The 21,378-nt window shown below is 54.4% G+C and overlaps 4 protein-coding genes and 2 non-coding genes across 7 annotated transcripts in view; 1 reads left to right on the forward strand and 5 right to left on the reverse strand.

Annotated features, from left to right (window-relative positions):
* Positions 1-3,290, reverse strand: part of SMG6 (SMG6 nonsense mediated mRNA decay factor) — a 105,469-nt gene extending 102,179 nt beyond the window's left edge. For both annotated transcript variants that reach the window (XM_066202236.1, XM_066202235.1), the window contains exons 1-2: positions 3,192-3,290; positions 566-2,321 (exon numbers count right to left, since the gene is read on the reverse strand). In XM_066202236.1, the coding sequence (XP_066058333.1) occupies positions 566-2,321; positions 3,192-3,282 (1,847 nt within the window). In that variant the 5' untranslated portion in view covers positions 3,283-3,290. The remainder of the gene's footprint in view (positions 1-565; positions 2,322-3,191) is intronic.
* Positions 3,291-3,375: 85 nt separating this feature from the next.
* SRR (serine racemase) lies at positions 3,376-5,381 on the forward strand. Its single transcript, XM_066201979.1, has 7 exons — positions 3,376-3,552; positions 3,727-3,862; positions 4,054-4,157; positions 4,231-4,350; positions 4,442-4,516; positions 4,715-4,924; positions 5,184-5,381. Exons 1-7 carry the CDS (start codon positions 3,376-3,378, stop codon positions 5,379-5,381), a joined length of 1,020 nt encoding a protein of 339 aa, XP_066058076.1.
* Positions 5,382-5,896: 515 nt separating this feature from the next.
* On the reverse strand, positions 5,897-11,801 carry TSR1 (TSR1 ribosome maturation factor). Its single transcript, XM_066201978.1, has 15 exons — positions 11,660-11,801; positions 11,483-11,586; positions 10,956-11,172; positions 10,741-10,875; positions 10,003-10,430; positions 9,591-9,750; positions 9,127-9,290; positions 8,643-8,839; positions 8,070-8,232; positions 7,738-7,848; positions 7,300-7,432; positions 6,833-6,949; positions 6,427-6,567; positions 6,244-6,318; positions 5,897-6,161 (listed from the first exon to the last, which is right to left on the reverse strand). The coding sequence occupies exons 1-15, from the start codon at positions 11,763-11,765 to the stop codon at positions 5,983-5,985; spliced, it is 2,430 nt and encodes an 809-aa protein (XP_066058075.1). The 5' UTR covers positions 11,766-11,801; the 3' UTR covers positions 5,897-5,982.
* LOC136300129 (small nucleolar RNA SNORD91 family) lies at positions 7,160-7,252 on the reverse strand. The gene has a single exon (XR_010723630.1). It is a non-coding gene; the product is annotated as a small nucleolar RNA SNORD91 family (small nucleolar RNA).
* On the reverse strand, positions 8,492-8,582 carry LOC136300128 (small nucleolar RNA SNORD91 family). Its single transcript, XR_010723629.1, has one exon. It is a non-coding gene; the product is annotated as a small nucleolar RNA SNORD91 family (small nucleolar RNA).
* A 1,071-nt stretch (positions 11,802-12,872) lies between the features above and the next one.
* POLDIP2 (DNA polymerase delta interacting protein 2) lies at positions 12,873-21,376 on the reverse strand. The gene is made up of 11 exons (XM_066202229.1): positions 21,182-21,376; positions 20,656-20,737; positions 19,981-20,078; positions 19,107-19,203; positions 18,558-18,633; positions 17,865-17,972; positions 17,508-17,644; positions 16,555-16,581; positions 16,244-16,369; positions 15,768-15,847; positions 12,873-14,260 (listed from the first exon to the last, which is right to left on the reverse strand). Exons 1-11 carry the CDS (start codon positions 21,352-21,354, stop codon positions 14,146-14,148), a joined length of 1,119 nt encoding a protein of 372 aa, XP_066058326.1. The 5' UTR covers positions 21,355-21,376; the 3' UTR covers positions 12,873-14,145.
* Positions 21,377-21,378: the final 2 nt, after the last annotated feature.

The raw sequence follows: 21,378 nt of genomic DNA on the forward strand, positions 1-21,378 counted from the left end.
TGTTACAGCCATGTTAACCAGCCCCCAGAGCAACTTGTCTCCTGACAGACTGGCATCACCAGCCTACTCCCACTGGAGTGTCACCACACTGAGTGGCATCAAGAGCAAAACTACACAGCACTGGAAAGGCACTGCCACCAACAGCACCAGGAACACATGAAATGCTTCCTGAGCACACACCAAGGATAGGTAAGAAAGCAGAAGTCTGACAACAAACACTGAGACCACTGGAACTGAGAAACACCAGCTCCAGAAAGAGCCAGAAGTGCCAAAAATCTGCAGCAAGTGCTCGTCCTGCTCCTCAGAGTCCCTACAAGGCATTCACCAAGCACAAGAAGCCACGGCTTAGCTCCCAGCCCAGGGAAGTGACATCCATCCTCACCCACGGTTTCCTTCCACCACCCACACACCACGGGCACACAACAAACAGACCCAGCGCATCAAAAACTGGCAACCCAGTGCCACATCTCCCAGCCACTGAGACAGAGATCCCCAAGGAGACACAGTTCTGCTGTATTTCACCCTGGCAATGACTCACTCCCCCCTCCACAGCCCGCCCACAAACCTCAGCTGGGCCATCTTCTCCAGCCCCTCCGGGCTGATGCGGTCTCTGGACAGGAGGTTGCTGAGCTGCTGCTCCTGGTTCCCAGCCTCACGCAGGAGTTTGCTGAGCTCCTGCTGCTGCATGTTCCTCATCTGCTGCTCCATCTCGGGGCTCAGAGGAGTAGGGGGGAGTGGGCCACACAGGTACTGCCCTGCCTGGCCAGGGTACCCAGGGTAATAGGCTCCTGGGTACACCCCGTTGGTTGGACCCATAGGATACTGCAGGGAATACCCGCCGTAGGGATACTGGGGGCCTTGCCCGGAGGCACGAGGGTAATAATAGGGGTTGTCAGAGTTTTGGAATTTATAGTAGGAAGGCTGGGCCTGGCGGGCTTCCCCCCAGGAGGTGGGGCTCACTTCATCATCCGTGTCTAGGAAGTGAAGCTGAGCAGTCTGGCTCTTCAGGGCGGGTTTTTGGTCCGGGTTGTTTGGGTCCCACAGCCGGCGGGCAGTGCCACCTCGGCCCCGGCTCCGGGGGCCTTTGCTGCCAGCCCCGCCCAGCAAGAGCCTGGGCCCGGGGTGAGTGGCTTCAGGGACACCCCCTGAGCTGGCAGACAGGTCCGTGTTGGCAGGCAGGAACAGAATCCCACGGCCCCTCCCTTGGGGTTCCCTGCTCTGGCTCCTCGCCTCTGAAACCTCCACGGCCTTTGAGGACTTTTTTTTATCTGTATCCGCCAGGCTGACGTCCCTGTTCGTGGTCCTGCTGACAAATTTCACTCGAAAGGGTCCCTTGACTTCCCTGCCATTGCTGCTCCATTCGCTCTCACTCCTGGAAGCTCGGCCCTGCTCCGAATGCCGTCTCCTGTCCGAATTCCTGCTGGGGACGTACACCTCTGCTTCATCGATCCTGTCGTCGTCCAAGGAGTCGGTGGAGGACACAGACAGCTGCTTCCTAGGACGTATCCTTTCCCTGGCACGCTCCTGCCTCCTCTCCACCCCATCCACGAGCAGGGCTCCATCCGTGCTGTTGTTGCTGCCAGCTGAGCTGGTGCTGCAGGTGCGGTACCGGCTGCGGCGCTTGTCCGTGCGGGAATAGCGCTTGGTGGTGCCCGGCCTCCCCGGCAGCGCCTCGTCCCCCGTCCTCCTCACCCTGTCACTTCGCTCTGCTCGCCTCCCTTTATCCCCCCTGGAGGCTTTCACTGCTTCCCCTGCCTGGCTCCCCTCTCTGTCCTCCTTGCTCGGTTTAACTTTCCTATTGTTGTCTTTTCCAGCACTTTTCTCAGTCTCTTCATCGCCCTCGACTTTCAGCTGCTCCATCCTCCCGGTGATTTCCTCACTGGTGGACAGCAGCAGGGAGGGTTCTTTAGCAGCAGAGTGCAGGCGTTTCCCAGGCTGGTAGATCTGCTGGTCCGGTTTCTTGGTTCTCCTGGGGGTCTTTGGACACCACTCATCCACAATGGGCTGCTTGGATGAGTTTTCCTGGCTCTGCAGGCCACCTTTGGTCTCTGTTTCTTCCTTTTCCTGTGAAGGACCGTTCTGCTTGGGGCCATCGCTTTTGTCCCAGTCCTCCACAGCTGGAGCTCCCACTCCCACAGAGTCTTTGTCCCCAGCACTCTCCTCCTTGTCCTCCTCAGCTCTGCTCTTTTCTTTCTCCAAGGCCTCCTGCTTTGGTGAGACAAGTTTGTTCCTCAGTCTAGAGAGGCCAGGCTTGTAAATCTCCTGGTCTGGGCGCCTGTTGTCTTTGCGATGCCTCGGCTCCTTCACCTCCTTCATGTTTTCTGGGGAAAAACAGACAGAAAAAATTTATTTCCAAAATAGCCAAAAAATACCATGACAAATATTCAAGTCAAGGCAAAGAGCCTGTCACCCTTAGGGCAGAGCTAAAATCTATGTCAATATTTACAAGAAATCACAGAGTAAGAGTAGAAATTGAGAAAGTCTAACACAGCTGACCAAATCCTTGGCCTGATCCATTTACAAACCCCGTCCTGCAACAGGTTTTGCCTCAAAGCACCAACAAGGCACAGGCAAAACACAACACGAGACTCGGGCACAAGTAAGGAATAAAGTTGTACCACCACATGTTCAGCAGCAGTCACTTGCCTGCTGTTGGCGCAGGAGCTGCCACCTCCAGCACCCTCTGCTCTGCCACCAGACCGTTTGGAGTCAAAGACACCTTTCCCCCTTGCTCACAGCCCGGTAACGTTTCTCTCCTCCTCCTTTAACCGTACTTACAAAAAAAAATCGTTACGGAGCCCAAGCCAGACCACGCACGGTTAAACGACCCACCAAAGCCGGGCTGCTCCCCGCTGCACTCCCCAAACTTTCTCCCTGTCAGTCCCGCGCACCGGCCGCAGCCCCGAACCTCCGCCGGTACCGGGGGCTCGGCCCGGAGGACCCCGAGGGGCTGGGACCGACCATCCCGGGGCAAAGCCGCTCCAGCTGCCGCCGCCCGTCCCGCAGCCTGCCCGTTCTCGGCGCGGCGCCGGCCGTGCGCTCCCACCCCGGACACCCCCGTGCCGGCGCCGGCGGGGCGACAGCTCTGCCCCAAGCCCTACCCCGGGCGCAGCCGGGCAGCGCGGCCGCGTTCCTCTGCGAGGGAACGACGGCCCAGCAGCGGATCGCGAGTGCCCCCGGGCGCCCCTCACCTCGCCCGCCGCCGGCCGCGCGGGCCTGCGCCGCCACCATGTCCCGCAGCTCGGCGGCCGAGACGCGGACTCGCTCCAGCCCCTCCGCCATCTTGGCTACGCCGGGGGCGGGCGGCTCCGACGGCGGCCGCGCAGGGACAAACCGCCGCCGCGGCCGCGCGCAAGCGCGCACGGGGCCGCGCACATGGCCGCGCACGGGGCCGCGCCGCCGCCGGGGCTGGGCGAGGTGCGGGATGCGGAGCGGCGGCTGCGGGGCCGCATCCATCGCACCCCGCTGCTCACCTGCGCAGGGCTGGACCGCATGGCCGGCAGGAGGCTGCTCTTCAAGTGCGAGCTCTTGCAGAAGACCGGATCCTTCAAGGTGCGCGGGGATGGCGGCACTGCAAATCCCCGGGGCAAAGGTCGCTTTTTGCGAAAGGGAAACTCGCGTCCCGCCGGTACCCACCAGCTCCTGGCACCCTGCTGCCCAGGACTGAGGGAATGGTGTAAGGAGGACGTTCAGCCCAGCATACACAGTGCCGTGCTCTCCTTGCAGATCCGCGGTGCCCTGAACGCGGTGAGGAGCCTCGTTGAGGAGAGCGAGCGCACGGGCCGGGAGCTGCCCCGCGCTGTGGTGACACACAGCAGCGGCAATCACGGGCAGGCACTCGCCTGTGCTGCTCAGGCAGAAGGTAACCTGTAACCTCAGCCCAGCTCCGAGAGGCAGGCACAGGGTAAAGGCAGAGCTGGTTCCGTTGGAGAGGATGGAGATCCCTCTCCTGATCCCAGGCAGGAGCTGGGATAGGCATTGCCTGCTCCTGCAGTTTTAACTGGCTACTGTGGCTTTTGGGCCGTTGGATTTACTTCCTCTCTCATCCCACAGGGATTCCTGCCTACATCGTGGTCCCCCGGACAGCCCCGCAGTGTAAGCAAGATGCTATTCGTGCCTATGGTGCCACACTGGTGCCATGTGACCCCACTGACAAGGTAAAGCACAGGGAAGACTGGCCAGGGACACTGCTCAGCCACAGTGAGAGGTGACTGCTATGCTTTCCCTTAGTCCAGAGCCGAGACGGCATCCAGTGTTGTCCAGGAGACAGGAGGAGTCCTCGTGCACCCCAACCAGGAGCCGGCGGTGATTGCAGGGCAAGGCACCATTGCCCTGGAGGTGCTGGAGCAGGTGAGGGAATTGCAGAGCCCAGCCCCTGCAGGGGCACAGCAAAAAGAGGGACACAAAGTGTCAGAAGCCCTCACACTTCCCTTCTGCACAGGCACCCCATGTAAATGCAGTGGTGGTTCCCGTCGGAGGCGGAGGAATGGTTGCAGGAATAGCAGTCGCCATCAAGGTAGGCAAAACTCATCCAGGAATCTCAAGGCAGACAGCAGCTTTTAACTTCAGAAAGACGCTGCAGTGAAAGTCCACGGGTGCCTGGGGTCTGCATGGCAGCAGCAGCAGGGCCTGCTTAGCCCCCTGCACACACAGAAACAGGGGACAGGCACAGATTGGTGTCACCCAAGTAAGTGGCTCCTCCTGCTCTCCCCAGGCTTTGAGGCCAGATGTGAAGGTGTTTGCTGCTGAGCCAAGCAACGTGGATGACTGTTACCAGTCCAAGGTCCGAGGGGAGCTGACCCCCAACCTCCACCCCCGGGATACCATTGCAGACGCAGTAAAAACCAGCATCGGACCCAACACGTGGCCCATCATCAGGGATTTGGTCGATGATGTCCTGACAGTCTCAGAGGAAGAAATCAAGGTAAAGGCTCCAGCTCCCTTCTCACGGTAGCTGCCAGCAGGCAGCTGCCTCCATCCCTGCCCTGGCCCTCAGCTCTCACCCCAACACACTCCCAGAGCAGCAGAAGCCCCTGTGCACCACTGCAGCTGTGACACCCACGCTGTCTCCAGCTGGAAAGGGCTGTTGGGAGCTCTGCCCTCCCTTCCCAGAGTGCTGCAGGGATGCCCTGGAGCAGCCTGTGCTGGCTGCTGGGCTGACAGCTGCTGCCCTGTCCCAACAGCAAGCCACGTGGCTGGTGTGGGAAAGGATGAAGCTGCTGATTGAGCCAACAGCAGGCGTGGGACTGGCGGCCGTGCTCTCGGAGCAGTTCCAGGCAGTCCCCCGGGACGTGCAGAATGTTTGCATCGTGCTGTGTGGGGGAAATGTGGACCTGAGATCCCTGACCTGGATCACAGGCCTCTCTGGGAAAGCGGAATGAGGATGGAGTGGTGGTTCAAGGAATGAAAACTTCACTCTGAATTTGTGCAGTGGTTTGTGTGCTACTAAAAACAGATCAAGTCCAAACGTTTGGGAGTTTTTGTGGAGGGATAAAGGAAGCTGGCACTGGGCTCTGTGGGGGACCTGGAAACAAAGCACTGCCTGTTCTCCTCTCCCCAGCTGCCTAACTCTGGCCCAGGCCTCCAGAGAGCTGCACTCAGTCACCCTCCCCAGCTGCTACTTGGGTCTTCTTTCTCAGTATCAGAGGAACTGCCAGCAAACCCCTTCAGACAGCAAAATCCCCACACACCCCACGTGGCAGGGCATGAAGGACTGAAACAATCCCAGTGGGCCAAAGGGTTCAGTTCAAGGGGTGCACACAGCCTCCTGACCACTACCACAACAGAGGCACTTAGTCATTTTTGACATTTTCCATTAAAATAAATAGCTATAGCTGGTACCTGAGCAGCAGCTGGCGACACAGCTGCCCCTGCACAGACCCCAGCTGTAACAGGTCCAAGGCATCAGTGCTGTCCTCACAGTGCACGGGCCAAGAACAGCATCCAGGGAGCCAAGGCACAAACTCCAGCCATGCTGGAGACTCATTCCATTTCCACCTCCCGCTCTGGCAGTGTGCTCTCACTCCTCACCCATGGTACAGGCTCCGGGACATGAGGGTCATAAGTCCATTTGGGAAAAACACGCTTGTAGAGGTTCAGGAGCACCGTGTCCTGGGACTTGAGCTGCCCATCAAAGTGGCACTTCATGTGGCCATGGGTCCCTAGGCAGGGGGCAGAAGAGGCCATTAGCAGTCTCTCACACCATGCCAGCAACACAGAGATAAAACACCAAATCAAACCCACCTAATGGCTCTTTGATGTGCCCTCTGCGTCCCCACTTTGTCCTCAGCTCCACGGGCTTGAACCACATCACATCCTCTGGAGATGGAAACAACAAAGGCAGGTGAGGAACAGGCTGTGCTGCACTAACATAACCACAGGTACAGAACTTCCAGAACCCCTTTTCCCACCAGGGACCAGCTGTACCTCTGTTGAAGAACATGTATCGCACGACAGCTGTCTTGGTGAAGATCTTGAAGGGGTGGCCACTGAGCACCAGGCGCTTGATGACGATCCTGTCGGGGTCCACGGAGAGCAGGGAGCCCGTGGCAATGAGGTCGTGCATTCCTGCCAGGCAGAGTCACCAATGCACCGGGGCAGGAGCCTCCATCAGTCCTTCCCCACCCCAAACCCCTTCCCTGAAGGGCTGCAGGCCCAGAGCAACCCCACAGCAGGGACAGACAAGTGACAGCAGGGATGAAGATGAGCTCATCTCAAACAGCAGGAAGGGGACAGCTTTTTCAAGTCATACTTTCTGGAGAGATGTACTTGGAGCAGGATATGGGGACAGTTTATTTCCCAGACACCACCTCCTCAGCATTTATCAACTCACCGTTACTTCTCTGTTTGAAAAGCAGCACTGAGGCAGGAGGGAAAGTGATGGGAGCGTAAACAGTCACCACCAGGGCAGCATCTGGGCGCAGGAAACGCTCCAGCTTGTGCTTATCAGCTAGGACAGAACAGCAATGATCAAGTTCAGGCCAAGAGCAGTCCTCAGAGCTGTGGGAAGCCCCAGAGCTCATTCTTCCCTGTTCAACAAACACCCCCCCCTCTGCTGGCACTGAGTATCTGGGAGGGAAGGTGATCCTCTGGCATGGAACCTTGCTTGGATCAGTGAACTGCTTTTCCCACGGCATTCTACTCCCTGTGATTTAGTGCCTGCTCTGGAAGCCTCAGAGCCTAGGAGTGAGTCTTCACAAGAATCCTTCAGCCAGGTTCAGACACCACGGCTAAGACATCACAGGCTTCCTGCTCCAGAATTCCCAACCCCACTCCTGCTGTAGCCAGTCCCTGACAAACCTGAGGTGTGCTGGGAGAACAGGGGGGATGCTCGGAAGCGCCTGAACCCGCAGTGGAAGATCAGCTCCTCCTTGGCCATCACTGGCTCGCTGTTGCCCGGATGCCGACGCACCAGGAAGTTCAACACAGACATCTGGAAGAGGCAGCACACTGAGGGGCTGCTGGCAGGACATGGTGGGCAGCAGAAAGCAACAGGACATTGCAGCAGAGATGAATGTCCTCGAAAACGGGGTCCCACAAGGTCACTGGTCACCAGTGCCAGGCTCAGACACTTTATCCTAAACTCCCCCAGCAGCTTCTGCGTGCTCTGACCTGCTCTGAAACAGGAGCAATGTAGGGAGATTTCAGCCCAGCCCTCTACAGCCAGACCCTCCCCAAGCCATGCAGCCTGAAGGAACAAGGAGCTGCACATCACTCCAAGGTATCCCTTTGGTTCACCTTTTGTTCGTGGGGAAGCAGCGAGAACAGGACCAGGGGTTTCCCTTCCTTGAAGCTCTCCATCACCGAGACGGGGACATTGCAGACGTGAAGTGTAACGTACCAACCCACCTGCCAAGACGGAAGCAATTATGAACACTTCTCCCAACAAAAAAAAAGTGTCAGAAGATGTGCCTGGATTAGGGAGGGAATCCAGGAGAAAACCGTCTGAACTTAGGGCTTCATGCCAAGATCCAGCTGGTTGAAAGATCCACCAGCCACATCCCTGATAAGTCACTCCTGTTGGGAACAAAGGAACACAGTAGGGAAAGAGATCAGAAAAAGGGAATTACCGAAGCTCCTTCAGCCTCCTCCTTCTCTATTTGCCTGAAGAGGTTCTTTCTGGTTCGGGAGAAGTCCTGGAACTGGAAGATCCTGGCATAATCCCTTGGAAGATTCTCTTTGGGGTCCCAAGGAGAGGTCCGGAAGCTTTTCAGCCCCCTGTACTTCTGAAACCTTGAGAACAGACAGCATGAAAGACAAATTACGTCACCAATTGAGGTGAATCCCATCCTTCACCACCACCTGTGGTCTGCAGGGTCTCACACCTTCAGAGAAGGCAAAGGGAGCAAAGCAAACATTAGCCCTCAGGAAAGATCTTGGTGCAAAGAGAATTAAATTCAGCAGCCAAATCCCCAACCAACCTGTCCTTGCCTCAGGGCCATCCTCCTCCCTCTCCCAAGTCAGGACCCAGCTCTCCCTGCCAACTAGTGCCTGCTCTGGAAGCCTCAGAGCCAGAAAGAGTCTTCACAAGAGTCCTTCAGCCAGGTTCAGACACCACGGCTAAGACATCACAGGCTTCCTCACCCAATTAAACACAAAGGCATCCTCCAGCTCCTCTACCAGCAGAGCATCCCATTCCTTACCGGACTCTGGCAGGCACGTCCCGTGGCGTGTCCACCTCATCTGGAAACATCTCATCCATCCTCTCCTGTTTGTATCTCTCCAGCATCTGTTCATCCTCCTCCATCTTCTCGTCGTACTGGTCATCCCGCAGGCACTCGGACACGGTCATGGTCTCGCTCTCCTCCTCCTCAGCTTCCTCCTCACTGCTCTCCCCCTCCTGGCACAGGGCAGCACAGAGCCTGTGAGCACACAGAGCTGTGCATGCAGCACTGGCACCCTGGGTGTGCTCACATTGTGAGATTTGGGACCCCAGCCCAAAATGTTAGGGTATTAACAGGCCAAAGAAGTAACGTTATCCACGTGAGGATTTAACAGTGGAAATCCAGGCAAGTCCCGGCTCCGCATCATGACCTTGCATAGACAAAGCAAGCTGGAAGGACTGAATTTTCCTAGAACATGCAATAATGGCCTGGAGATCACCTGTACTATCAGCTCTTGGAGTACCTGAGAAACTGCCTCTTCCATCAGATCATCATCCATGTCATCATCTTCATCATCATCATCATCTTCCTCACTGCCTTCTTCTCCATCATCCACAATCCAGGCAGCTTGGTACTTGGATGTGCCTTTGGGGACCTTCACCACCCTCCGGTTTGCCTTCAGAGAATCTGTGGGATTCCCACCAGTGGTTAATACAGGAACAGTTGTCCTTCCCCTCAGCAACATTTATACCAGCACACCCCAAACCAGATCTAGACTAGCATTAGTATTTTTCCAGCACAGAATTTGTCATGACAGCCAAAATCTGCTAACTTGCCAGGCAAACCACACAGCCTGCTGGCCACCTGATGGGACTGGAAGCCATCCCAACTAAGATGTTTCTTCACAGCCACCCTGGTGGACAGAAGTTTCTAACACCCCTCCTAAGAGGGACAAGGAAAAGATACAGAACTATTGCTTCTGCTCACCCTCTGCTTCCTGCAGTTCTTCTTCAGTGGGCCACGTCTGCTCCCCTTCCATGGGATCGGGAACCACTTCTGACTGCAGAGACTCCTGCTTGCTTGGATCTGCCTTCATTAGGACCTTGATATCTTCCTCCATCTCATCAGCACCATTTGCAGAGTCATCCTAAAGGACAAGAGCAGAGTTCCTAGATGTAACTGAAGCTTGCAATCAGTCTCAAGTGAAACTCCTTTCATGATGTCACGACAGAACTTTCATTACACACTGCAGGCACAGAACCTCAGCTCAGCAGCAGAACACAGACAAAACTTTCCCTTTCCCCTTTCCTCACCCACATACCCCCAGCTGTATTTTTCCCACTGAAAGTTTAGAAACCCTGTGTTCTAAGAGGACTGGCCAAGCTCTCAGCCCACACACCTGAACCTCCATGTCCTGACTCCTCTTCTGCCTTTTCACCACTCGTGGGTTCAAGGAGAGCGGGTCAGGGGGAGCATCCACCTGGCTGAGCTGGAAGTCCCCGTGCCCCACGATGTGCACCAGGCTGTTCACATTGAGGGTTTGTCCCCTGACAAAGCCAGACACCTTCAGGGTCCCCACCAGGTCACTGTCCTGGCTGGGCACAAACTCAGCAGCGTGGGCCAGCAGGTGAGGGCGGCGGTCACGGAAAGCCAGGTGCCTCTGCTTCTGGGTGCTCAGGTGCCTCAGCAGCAGTGAGGATTCCTGTTCCGTGTTCAGTGGGAAGAGCTTGGCCTCGGGAAAACGCTTCTCAATGGATTTGGAGAGTTTCTTCCTGGCATCTATCCTCTTCTTAGGGGGCAGGTCAGCACCTCCCGGGACAGCCAGAGCTGCCGAGCAGAGGACAGAGCTCAGGGTCAGATCCTAAACTTTCTGATGTCCTTTTTGCCAAACACAGCCAAATGCTTGGATGTCAGCAGCCCAAATGGCCAAATTTGCACCACTAGGTACAAAGGGAGTTTCACTGCTTTCAGTGGTGCCCAACAGGACAAGGAGCAATGGCCATAAACTGAAAGAACTGCCACCTCAACATAAGAAAAAATTGTTTGTCACTGAAGGTGGTGCAGCCCTAAAATTTAATTACTGTGACAGTATATCTTAATATATTAAGCACCCCCAGAGACACAAAGCATTTCTCACCATAACTGGGGAGCCCCTGTGCAAAGAGGCAGGACAGGCAGTGTTCCCCAGCACTGTCCCAGCCATCCACAGGGTCCAGGATGAACAGCAGGGAGTCAGCGACCTTGGCAAGGTCCAAGACAGCGTGAAGATCCCCTGTACCCAAAACACCTCCATGAGTGGGGCTGCCAGAGGTACCAGAACCAGGAACCCAACCAACAGCAGCGCCTCCTCACCTGCCGGGGCTGTGACAAAGCGCCAGCGCTGCCTGAGCCGGGGGCAGAGGAGGGCAAAGCCACCAGCTGTGCCCTCGTCTGCACGGACAACGGCCGAGTCCTGGCTCTGCAGCAGGCGCAGGGAGTCGTGGGCTGCAGCCCTGCCGTGCAGCAGCACCACAACCACGAGGTGCGGGGGCCCGTCCCTGCTGCCAAGGCTGCGCTTCTCGGCCAGCACCTGCGGGCACCAGGGCGGAGCGTGAACGGCAACCCAAACGCGGCTCCTCTCCCGTCCCCGGATCAAGGCCAGATTCCCCCACACCGCAACCCGAACACGCCGGCCCAGTAATGCTCCAATGCCGTTTGATCCAAACCGAACCGGCCCCGGCACCCGCTCGTTTTCCCCGCGAAGACCCAAACCGGATCGGTTGCATCGCCCACATCGAGACCCTCCGGCCCCATTTCAAGCCCCCTCCGGCAGAGACTCGAACCGACCCGTTTCCCCGCAACAACCGGTCCGGCCCCGCCCGGTTTTCCCGGTGCCTCACCGCCTCCTTGCGCTGCCGGCGGAGCTGCAGCGCCTGATGCCGCCGGTCCACCCTGTTCAGGTCGCGGAGCCGCCGGCGGGGCTGGGCCTTGACGGGGACGCGGCCTGGGGAAGGGGAGAGAACGGTCAGGCTGGCCGAAGGAGGCGGGGAACCGGCGGGGAGCCCGTCCCGCCTCACCTCCAGTGCGGCGCTGCGAGGAGCCGCTGTGCTTGCCGCCCTTGTGCGCCTTGTTCTGCTGCTTGAGCGGCCCGGGCCGGTGCGCGCCCGCCGCCGCCATCACCATGCTGCCGCCTCGCCGCCACCGCCTCGGCGCGGCCGGCGCTGCGTCACTTCCGGCGCGACGGGGACTGGCGGGACACCCACGTGGGCAGAGAAAGCGAGGGAACGGGATGGAACCGGGACCGACCCCCGGGAAAGGAGCCCCGGGACGGGAAGAGCAGCGAGGTTGGTGGCCGTAGCGTCGCTGGGCAATGAGAGGCGGGAGGCAGAGCCGTTCGTTCAGCGCTTTATTGGTTGATTCTTTGTACAGATATTTACACAGAGAGGGGGGACAGGGCTCGGCCGCGGTCCGGGAAGGGGCCTGAGGGATGAAGCAGTTGGGAAAAGGTCCTGCCGAGCCTCTGGCATCGCGCCCAGGCGCCAGGGCAGGATGGCGCTGCTCCCTCCGCAAAGCCTGATGGAGTGGAAACATTCCTCCCGTGCCCCGGTCTGTTACCGCGGTGACCTCGATCTCGCCAATCATCCCGCCAGGAATGTCCATTCCTAGACAGAGGCCTCAGCCCCGATGGGACATCGCCCCAGACAACGCAGCAGAGCCCCTGCCCCGGGATCACTCCATCCCTGAGGGGTGCAGCTCTCTGCTGGTTTCAGGAAGCATCAGAGCCGCAGCGCCCCAGAAAGGCGCGGGTGAGCAGCGAGGTTAAACATTCACAGGGGTGTTGCAATCGCCAGTAAAGCTGAAGCAACCCGAGGGAGAGGCGGGGCAGCTGCATGGGAAGGGAAAAGCAGGTTCTGACAGGTTCCTGCTGCCTCTGAACTTGAGGCATCTTCCCACCTCCTCCTCCTGAGAGGAAATCAGCATGACAGCAGCAATGTGGGGTTGTCAGCTGTGAATGGTCTTTAGGGATCCTTTTCTACCCCTAAAAGCAGACTGGCTGTTTAAACCTTGGAAACTCTAAATGTAAGCACGTACTACCTGAGAGGAAGGAAGACACAAAACTGAAGAGACTGGTGACAGAGAAAGACTGCAGTGATTAAGTCTCTCTAAACAGGAATCCACTGGCTGTGGGACAGCAGCAGAGTCTCCCCCAAAGGCTGTGTCTGCCCACAGCCCTGCCACAGCTCTGCCTTGCAGAGCCAAAGGCAAACAGGCTGCTCAGAGAGGGTTCCACGGAAGAGGGAATAACTGGGATACTTCTAAATCAAGGAAAATATCCCGTCAGTTAATTACACCTTGTCATTTAGACAAGACTAGGGAAAGGAGGAAGGTTGGAAACACTCTTCCTAGGGTTAGCACAAAGCCAAGTACTTCTGTCTCCCAGTCAGCCAGAAGTCTGGAAACCCAGAGACAGCCAGAAGGGTCCCACCATGGAGGCTGATGGTCTTTGCAATCCTCAGAGCTGCTCTGGCTTTCCCACACATCCATACATTGTCCTTCTACAGGGACTTCACTGACCTGCACAGTCCTGCAGGGCCCTCCAGACACACGCCACCAAAAAATCCCAACCTGCCAAGCAGAGAAAGCAGGAGCAGAAAGCCAAGCACTGCCTCACTGGCTGACAGCATTCCAGGTGAAAACAAGCATTCCTGTCAAAGCAGAAACTACCAAGGAGATATGGATGCAGCCACGGCATGAGCAGGGAAGAACCCTCCAGCAGCTGAGATGTAAATCCCTGCAGCAAAGCAAAGCCCTGGCAGGGGGAGGGCTCCCCTCAGCTCTCCTGTCCCATCACAACACACAGCCTGGTGCTCTGCACACACAGGGCACTGTGACAGCACCATATGTCACCCACCTTGTCCCCTCTGCACCCTCTTCTCAAAAAAAATGGGCTCTGTATCACAGCACAAAGCCCAGACAAGCTGTGCCATGAGTGGAGCTCACAGGCTGCTCCAGCCCTGGCTGAATCCCAAAAAGCAGCTACACTGCAGGAAAGCTGAGCTCACATTCCTGTATCCTAAAGGAGGAGCAGCTGCTTCCAAAGCAGCAAGAACTCTGGGCTGACTTTACATGGGGGGAGCAACAAGCTGGGACAGGCTGGATGCAAAGCCATGGCCTTGGTTTAGGAAGGAAGACTGGTTGCAACTGGAAGGGCCAGTTTATTAGAGAAACCTCACATTGCAGAGAAGTCACAACACATTGGAAAGGGTCCAGGCCTGCTCAGGGGGGGCCAGTCTTCTGCAGCAGCACAGATCTACATCCCCCAGCCCCAAAAACCCAGCAGGTGCCACAGAGGGAAGAGTTACCTGGAACACAGCTTATGTTTTACAAGCAGCCTGAGAGAAGAGCCAGTAGTAAAGTTCCAAAAAAAGCCTCCCTGGCAGACAACAGTTAAAACAAAAATGGTTTAAAATGTTTAAAAGCTCCGTTTTTTCTTGGCTGCAGCATAAAGGGGAGGCAAAGGTCTACAACACACACAGGCCTCTGTGGGTCTGGGCACTGTGATCTACCAGTGAAGGCCAGAGGGAGGGGTCTTCTCATCTTTGTTGCTTTCCAGGGAAAAGGGTGGGATTCGGACATCAAAGTGGGAGCCATCAGGCCTCTCAAACCGAAAAGTGCCCCTGCAAAAATAATGGCAGAGATCACACTGAGGCCAGGGACAAAGACACCTAGAAAGCATCAGCAAGAAGGTAAGACCTGAGCTCTTCCATATCCTGCGGGTCCATCTGCAAGGCTGGTCCAGCAGCAAGGACATGGGCTCAGCTGCAAACATCTGCTGCCAAGATAACTCGTTTATGGAGGGCTTCTGGGCAATTTTACATCACATCCCTAACACATTTCCTGCACAAGGCTGTGATAATTGCAGCCCACAGGAGTCAAGCACCCTCCATCCACCTGCAGCAGCGTTTACCCAACTCCCACCCCCCAGGAGACAGAGCCCTCTGAGCTATTTTTTACAAACTGGTTACACATAAATCCAGATTTGTATTGGCAGGAGCTCCACTGGTTGTCTATGACATTAAGAAATCCCATCACAGATGTAATTTGGAATAGCCTCAGCTTTGCATTTCAGAACTGAACCTTCCTGTCCTAGTACAACCATTTGTTTACTGAACAAATGCACCATTTGTTACACCTGAACTACAGCCTGTACTGCAGAACACAACATGGGCAAGAGGGTTGTGGAGATAAATTAACAGGTTCTCAAGACAGAGAAGACACAACTGAACACCAGAAGTCAAGCTGAGCAGCTTCTGAGCTGCAGAACCTTTGTCTCTTTGTCTTCAGGATGCATGCAGAGAGGGAAAAACTACTACACCATCTGGTTTTATTTATTCGCCAGGGGACCCATTCAGGCAATTCAAAACACTTTACATGGCAAACAAGGTACACCCTATATGCAAAGAGCTGCTCTCCTGCTTTTCCCAACTCAAAGGCAACTTAACTCTGAAGGAGATTTCCTTAAAAAAATCCAGAAAGACCTGTCATACAGAAGGCAAGAGGTGGCTGTGCAATCCTTGTCCACACAGAGGTGATACTAAATGTGCTAACTCAGCCAAATGGCAAATAAAGGGAAGCTGCTTTAACCCCAAGGCACAGGCAAAGGACAACTCGGCTGGGCACTCCCCTCCCTGCACTTACAGAAGAAACTTAAACACCTGTTAGACTGAAGGCCTTACCTGGTCTGAACTGGGAAAACCCCTGCATGCCAATTCCTGACACAGAAGTGCACGGAGATGGAGTTAAAAGCCAATCCTCTCTCAAGAAAGGAGATACCAGAGCACACATCCCTGCTGCTGAGGGAATCCCCAGCATAAGGCCTTGGCTCTTGCACCAAGGACCAAAAGGGAGAACTGCTTCATGTCTTTAAATCCAGTCTAGCACAGACCACAGCACAAGTATAAATTATTCTGGAACCCCTCCTGGTGCACAGAACCAACAGATCATTTTATCACTAACTAGGATACAGCTAGACAGAAGCTCATCAAATTTTAGCTACCAACTATGCCCTATCCAGTCCACTTCCACCCAGCTTTCAGCCACAACCCCAGGCTGCAAACTGCACCCCAGCTTGCTGCTGGGAGGTCCTACACCCAAAACACTGCTGCAGCAATAAGGGCTTCTTACCACATGTGACCACTGGATGCCTGCAGGGAGACGTGGCTGCTGTACTGAAATGCTGGCTGTTCTTTGGACAAAACTGGCTCCTGAGAAGACAAGACACCACTGGGCATCAGCAATTCTACCACAAGACAGGCATCAACAGGAAATTTATACAGCATAGAAAAAAAAACAGAGACCTACACCCCAGCACTTCTGCCAATTACACAGCAAATTGTCCACTGAGTAGCACCAGAAGCCCATTATTATTCCAGTTTTCCAACCACCAGTCATTTAACATCATCCTCTAATACTCAGTGTGAAGTTTCAGTTCATGCAAACAACAGATGAAAAGCTCATGTGGCTTTTTTTCATTGCCAGTTTCCCACTCTATCTATTTCAAGTGCCCACTAAGCAATTTCCTGGCAAATCCACACTACAAAGTGAGAGAACTTCAGCAAAGGGTTGTGTTTTCCCCAAAAAAGAGGCGGCATGGTACCTACCCTTCCTACAACCCCACGGCCCCGGACTGTTTCCAAGGTGCCAGACAAGCTGAATATCCTCCAGTGCCGTTCTCGGAGCTGCACCACTTCACTGTCCAGGTTCTCCAGGCGGATACAGTAACGCCACTGCACAGAAGAAAGACACTTATCAAGAGCTGGAATCAGCTGCAATCAGTTGATAACCTACAGCTGATACTGGGGTACAGTTGCCAGGCAAGGGCTGCTCTCCGTCAGAGCTTATCACGCTGCAGTGATGCCACAGCAAATAAACTCCTTCCCTTGAGCTGCTCCGTGGCACAAAAGGCACTTACCCAGTAGACGTGGGAATTCTGGGCTTCCTGTCAAGAGAAACAAAAGACTTTAGCAGCTGCCCTTGGACACGTGGTGCCAAAAAAACCTCTTCAGCTGTCGGCACAGCACCAGCACAGGGGCTCTCACTCCGTGCCAGGGTGACGCAGACGACTCACATGGGCACAGACAGCTGCTCTCCAAGGCCTTCCATCAGCAGAGCCTGGCACTGGCTCTGCCCCACAGCAATCATGAGGAGGGAGATTTGCAAGGATCTTGTGACAGCCCCCAGGGTTCATCTCCATGTTAATTACGCACTTTCTACAGACCTGCAAACACCCCTTTCCTTGCCTTGGGGCACCTGCTTTTCTGACAAACATCAGCTGGACTCCACAAAAGTTGCAAATCCACACCAAAATGTGCATCTGGCACAGCTCAGGCTCCCCAGCAGCCATGCTCAGAAATCACAAACCGCTGTGGGAATTCCCAGCTCTCCCACTCAGGGCTCTGTTGGAGCCCCATTATTTTGGATGGTCCACGTGCAGTTCTGTGATATAAAGAGCACATGGTTATCAGCTAAATCCAGAAGGCTTTTGCCAAACCCTCTAAGCCAAACTAGAGGCAGGAAACGGGCAGGATAACAGACGTGTCTGTTGTTACAGAGCAGATGGCCCCAGTGTCACCTCACGTGACTGAGGCAGTAACAGGACCAATTCAAAAGCCTTCCTAAATAACTTGCTAGCACTGTTGTGCAGAATATTACAGGTTATTTCTCATCCTACTGATAACCAGCAAACACCAATATGCAAGAGCTGTTCTCCAAAAACGTATGACAAAACAGTTTCATGTTTATACCCATGAGAACGAAATGGCAACTGTGGTGAAATGTCACTTCTCAGTAAGCAGAAGGTACCTTCAGGCACCAAACTGGTTGTACAAAAACAAGCCAGTGAAGCAAATGGCAGCACAGACTTACCCTCATGCCCATGTAGAAGGGGATAACAGTGACACGGATGTTCTCCGTGGTTTCTCGGTGCACATCCGAGAGCTCCAGCCAGGGGTGGTTCTTCTCCTGCCACGCACACAGAGTGTCCCTTGCTACAAAAGGTGGGACTGTGGGGAAAGGTGAGAGGCAACACTGTAGCTGGAGTGCTCTCCCCTCTACTCTCCTTTCACGTGGTTAAAAAAAAATACTCAGAGGCAGCTTCATTGTAACAAACCCCAAGCTAGACCTGATTTTTATACTATAACCAAGATGCTGGGGTTTGGGTATTTGTTTTAGAGCACTGCAGGCATCTGGCTCTGAATAATTCCCTGTGAAGCCAGAATTTACCTTTTGTTTGGTCATACATGAGGAACCTCTCAAAGAGCTCATGCTGGATGGGCACTTGATCAGTGGAGCTGTAGGGAAGGATGTCTTCATGGCTTACGTAGTCTAAACCTGAAAAAGAAACCCCAAAAGCCATGGAACTTCCCCCAGCAAAGAGCAGCTCAGAAGTCTCCTGGCAGAAAAACTGACCACACTAGTGAGAAGAAAAGGACTTTGGCAGCAGAAGCCAAAGCTAAAATCACAACTGCAAAGCAGAATGGAGGAGATGTGCCAGGAATAACTCTTGGCAGTGTTCTCCCGTGAGATTTTTCATGGAATGACTCCTCTGATAAACACACGCTGCCCTGAAAAGTGCCGCACTGCCCGAAAAGCACTCTGGGCAGGAAATGCCCAGGACAGGAATCAATCCAACTGTCCTGATGACAAAGGAGAACAGCCCATATACAACTTGGTAGGGGATCTATGTCTCAAGAGCTCAAATCAACCATGGCTGTGTCTGATCACAAAGGGCCAAACTTCCAGCTATCCAAAGGGTTTCCTGTACTTTAGTCACGCTGTTGTCTCCAGCACAGCCATAAGCTATGGACAGATCCACAACAAAACATCCTGTAGGAATTGCTGGTGCGCTGGCAGGAGTTGATACCTTTTCTGACCTCACCTCACAACAAGCAGAGGCTGCAGGAGGATTTTACTCACCTGGGATGGCATAGAGGGCTCTGCTGTCATCATGATTTGCCAGGAACGTCACTGCCTCTGTCTGTGATCTCTGGGACTGAGAAAAAGGGAAGTTTATGTCTTTCTGTGTGCCTTGTTACAGGACAGTTTCCAGTCATATTTCAGCTCACTAGTGTGGTTTATAAAGCATGTAATGTTTATTTCATTTAACCAATTCACCTCAGGGCTTCTCTCCATTGAACTCCTCTGGGCTAACTCCCCACTCAAACAAGTGAGGAGCATTTTCAATGCTGCAGCCCTCATTTCTAATGACCTGTGTGCAACAGTGTGGGAAGAGCTCCAGGAAAAGGAAAGGAGGTTGAAGAGGGGAAATATGATCCAGAAAACAGCCCTATGACATTCCAGATGATCTTGCTCAGGGAAAATATGCCTCAAAGAACAAATTTATCCAAAAAATGCTCACCAATCCAGTTAGCCACCAAAGTAATTTTCCTGCAGTGCCTGCCCCTCTGAACCCCTCATGTAGAAGAAGATACTCAAGTTTCAATGCCAAGATTACTCATTACTTACTATATGTGGACAATCCCGGGCATCTATTAACACCTGGTAGTAAGTGTGTGTTTTGCCCTTGACCTCTTTGGAGCCATGGCCTGCCACATTCTCATTCCTAAAGAGAAAAGCAAAGTCCTGAGCTCAAGCAGGATGGCAGCAAATTCTTGTTACCAGGACCAAGCACTTATAAACAATGATTTTTTTTTTTAAAGCTACATTTCACAGCCTGTAATCATTTGGTTGCACCCAAACCAAAGCCCCATGAGCCACCCACACAACAGACAAGCTGAGATGACCATCAGTGGTGTTTGGCACAGGCACAACAGCTCAGAGGTTTTTCCTGCTCAGTGCAGGCTCCTCTCTGGGGTGGATATTACTGCTGCCCTCTGATTTTCTCTCTGATCCTCACTCCTTCCCAGCACAACTCATCACAGGCCAGGGGAAAAAATGGATGCAAGAGGGGAGAGAACGGAACAGCAACTCAAGAAGGATGAGCTTGGCTTAGTGGGTTGAAATTGAGGAGGAAGGTGACAAATCCAACTCACTGGCAATCTACGGCAGCCTCCAACTGGTAACACAGGAGCCTGGATCTAACTCAAAAAGGGTCTTTTCGTATAGTACAAAATGCCATGAGCATAATTTTTAAATTGATTTTTATTTTCTCCATACACACACTTTAATCATTCATCATTGTGTCTCTAATTAATACTCAATACTTAATAATTAAGTATCTCTTCTTTAGAACCCTCTCCTAGTTTGCACTCATGCAAACAGACCCATGCCATTGCCCCCCTCCTTAAAAACACTTGTTTACCCAAAACAAGAAACTCACTACAACATGTAAATCTAGCAGTCCAACAACATGAAGCAGAACAAATCCTCCAATCCTTACTTTTCTGTGACAGGAGAAGCCACATCCCGATCATAAAGCCTGGCTTGCCAGGGAAACAGGACTATTCCTCGATAGCCAAACACACTGTGAAGGAAGAGCTGGAAGGAACAAATAATTGCAGCTGAATTATTTTCAACATCTGTTACCTGAGGTAAAACTACAAACATTTACAAAAGGTTTAATGTGTGGGATGGGGATACAGGGAGAATCATCACTGTGATGATGCAGAGCAGAAAGAGGGAACACAAACAGTTTGGGATGGGAGAAGAAATCCGTGTCATCTCTATCCCATAAAAGGGAAGGGCTAAACCCATGATGCAGGAATAAAGCAGCAGAAAGAAGAACAGATCTGAGAGTCCTAAGGACAGGAATTACAAGTTCAGTTCTTATTTCTCAAATTCACTGATTATCTCTTTGGATCCTTGAGGGAGAAAACCCCGAAGTAAGACCAGTGGAGCAAATGCCATTGTACAACAGTTGTGTTGTGCTGCAGATTCTTATCGAGCTGCTATTGTCAGATGACTAACAAACTGCAGACACAGCACAGACAAGGAGCACCGAACTGTGAAACTCCCAGCTTTCTGCAGCTGATATTTTCCTTACGGGAAACCCCTCAGCTGACAATCCCTGTGGCAAGAGCCTGCAGGGTCAGCTGTGCCCCCCAGAACCCCTTACCTGGCCTGTCTCGTATTTGCCGTGCTGCTTCGGGGCCTCAAACACCCCCACGGTCTCCAGCACTTTGCCCTCGGGCCGGTTCCTGGCAGCAGAGAGGCAGCTTGGAGGGTTTGCAGGGGCTGAAGCAGCCCCCAGGCCAGGGGGACACTGCTCCCCACCTTGTGTGTCCCTCGGGTACCCCACAAGAGCCCCACTATGCCCAGTCCCTCCTCTGCCCTCCACCCTTTGCCAGGCTCCCCTTTCCCCTGCCCTGGACACCCTCACCCAGTTGTCCCTTTAGCCCAATCCCCCTCTCCCATATCTCTGCCCTGACAGCCCCCAACTCTTTGACAGTCTCCCCCCAGTGACTCAACAGACCCCAACCCACACCCGAACTCTTCCCCAGTCTTCCCCAACTCCCCTCACTCCAAACACCCTCTGCGAGCCCTCACCCCCTCCCAATCACCCTCCAACACCCCCTCACCGCCTGTCTCCCCGAACCCCCCAACAGACCCCTGCCCTCACCCCAACCCCTCACAGGCCTCACCTCGACGAGAGGTGCCGCCGGGGCGGCAACAGCAGCGGCAGCGCCGCTGCCCCCCCGGTGCCCAGAGCCCGCAGGTGGCGGGCGGGGGGCGGCTCCCAGAGCGGGGGCGGCCCGCGGGCCCGGGCCCGGCCCAGCGCCGCCGCCACGTACCGCCGCGCCGCGCCGCCCGACATCCCACCGCCCGCGGCCCACAGTGC

This window comes from Chamaea fasciata, unplaced genomic scaffold (assembly GCF_029207755.1).
Source record: "Chamaea fasciata isolate MVZ Bird 193981 ecotype frontalis unplaced genomic scaffold, bChaFas1.0.hap1 SCAF_21, whole genome shotgun sequence".
Lineage (NCBI taxonomy): Eukaryota > Metazoa > Chordata > Aves > Passeriformes > Sylviidae > Chamaea > Chamaea fasciata.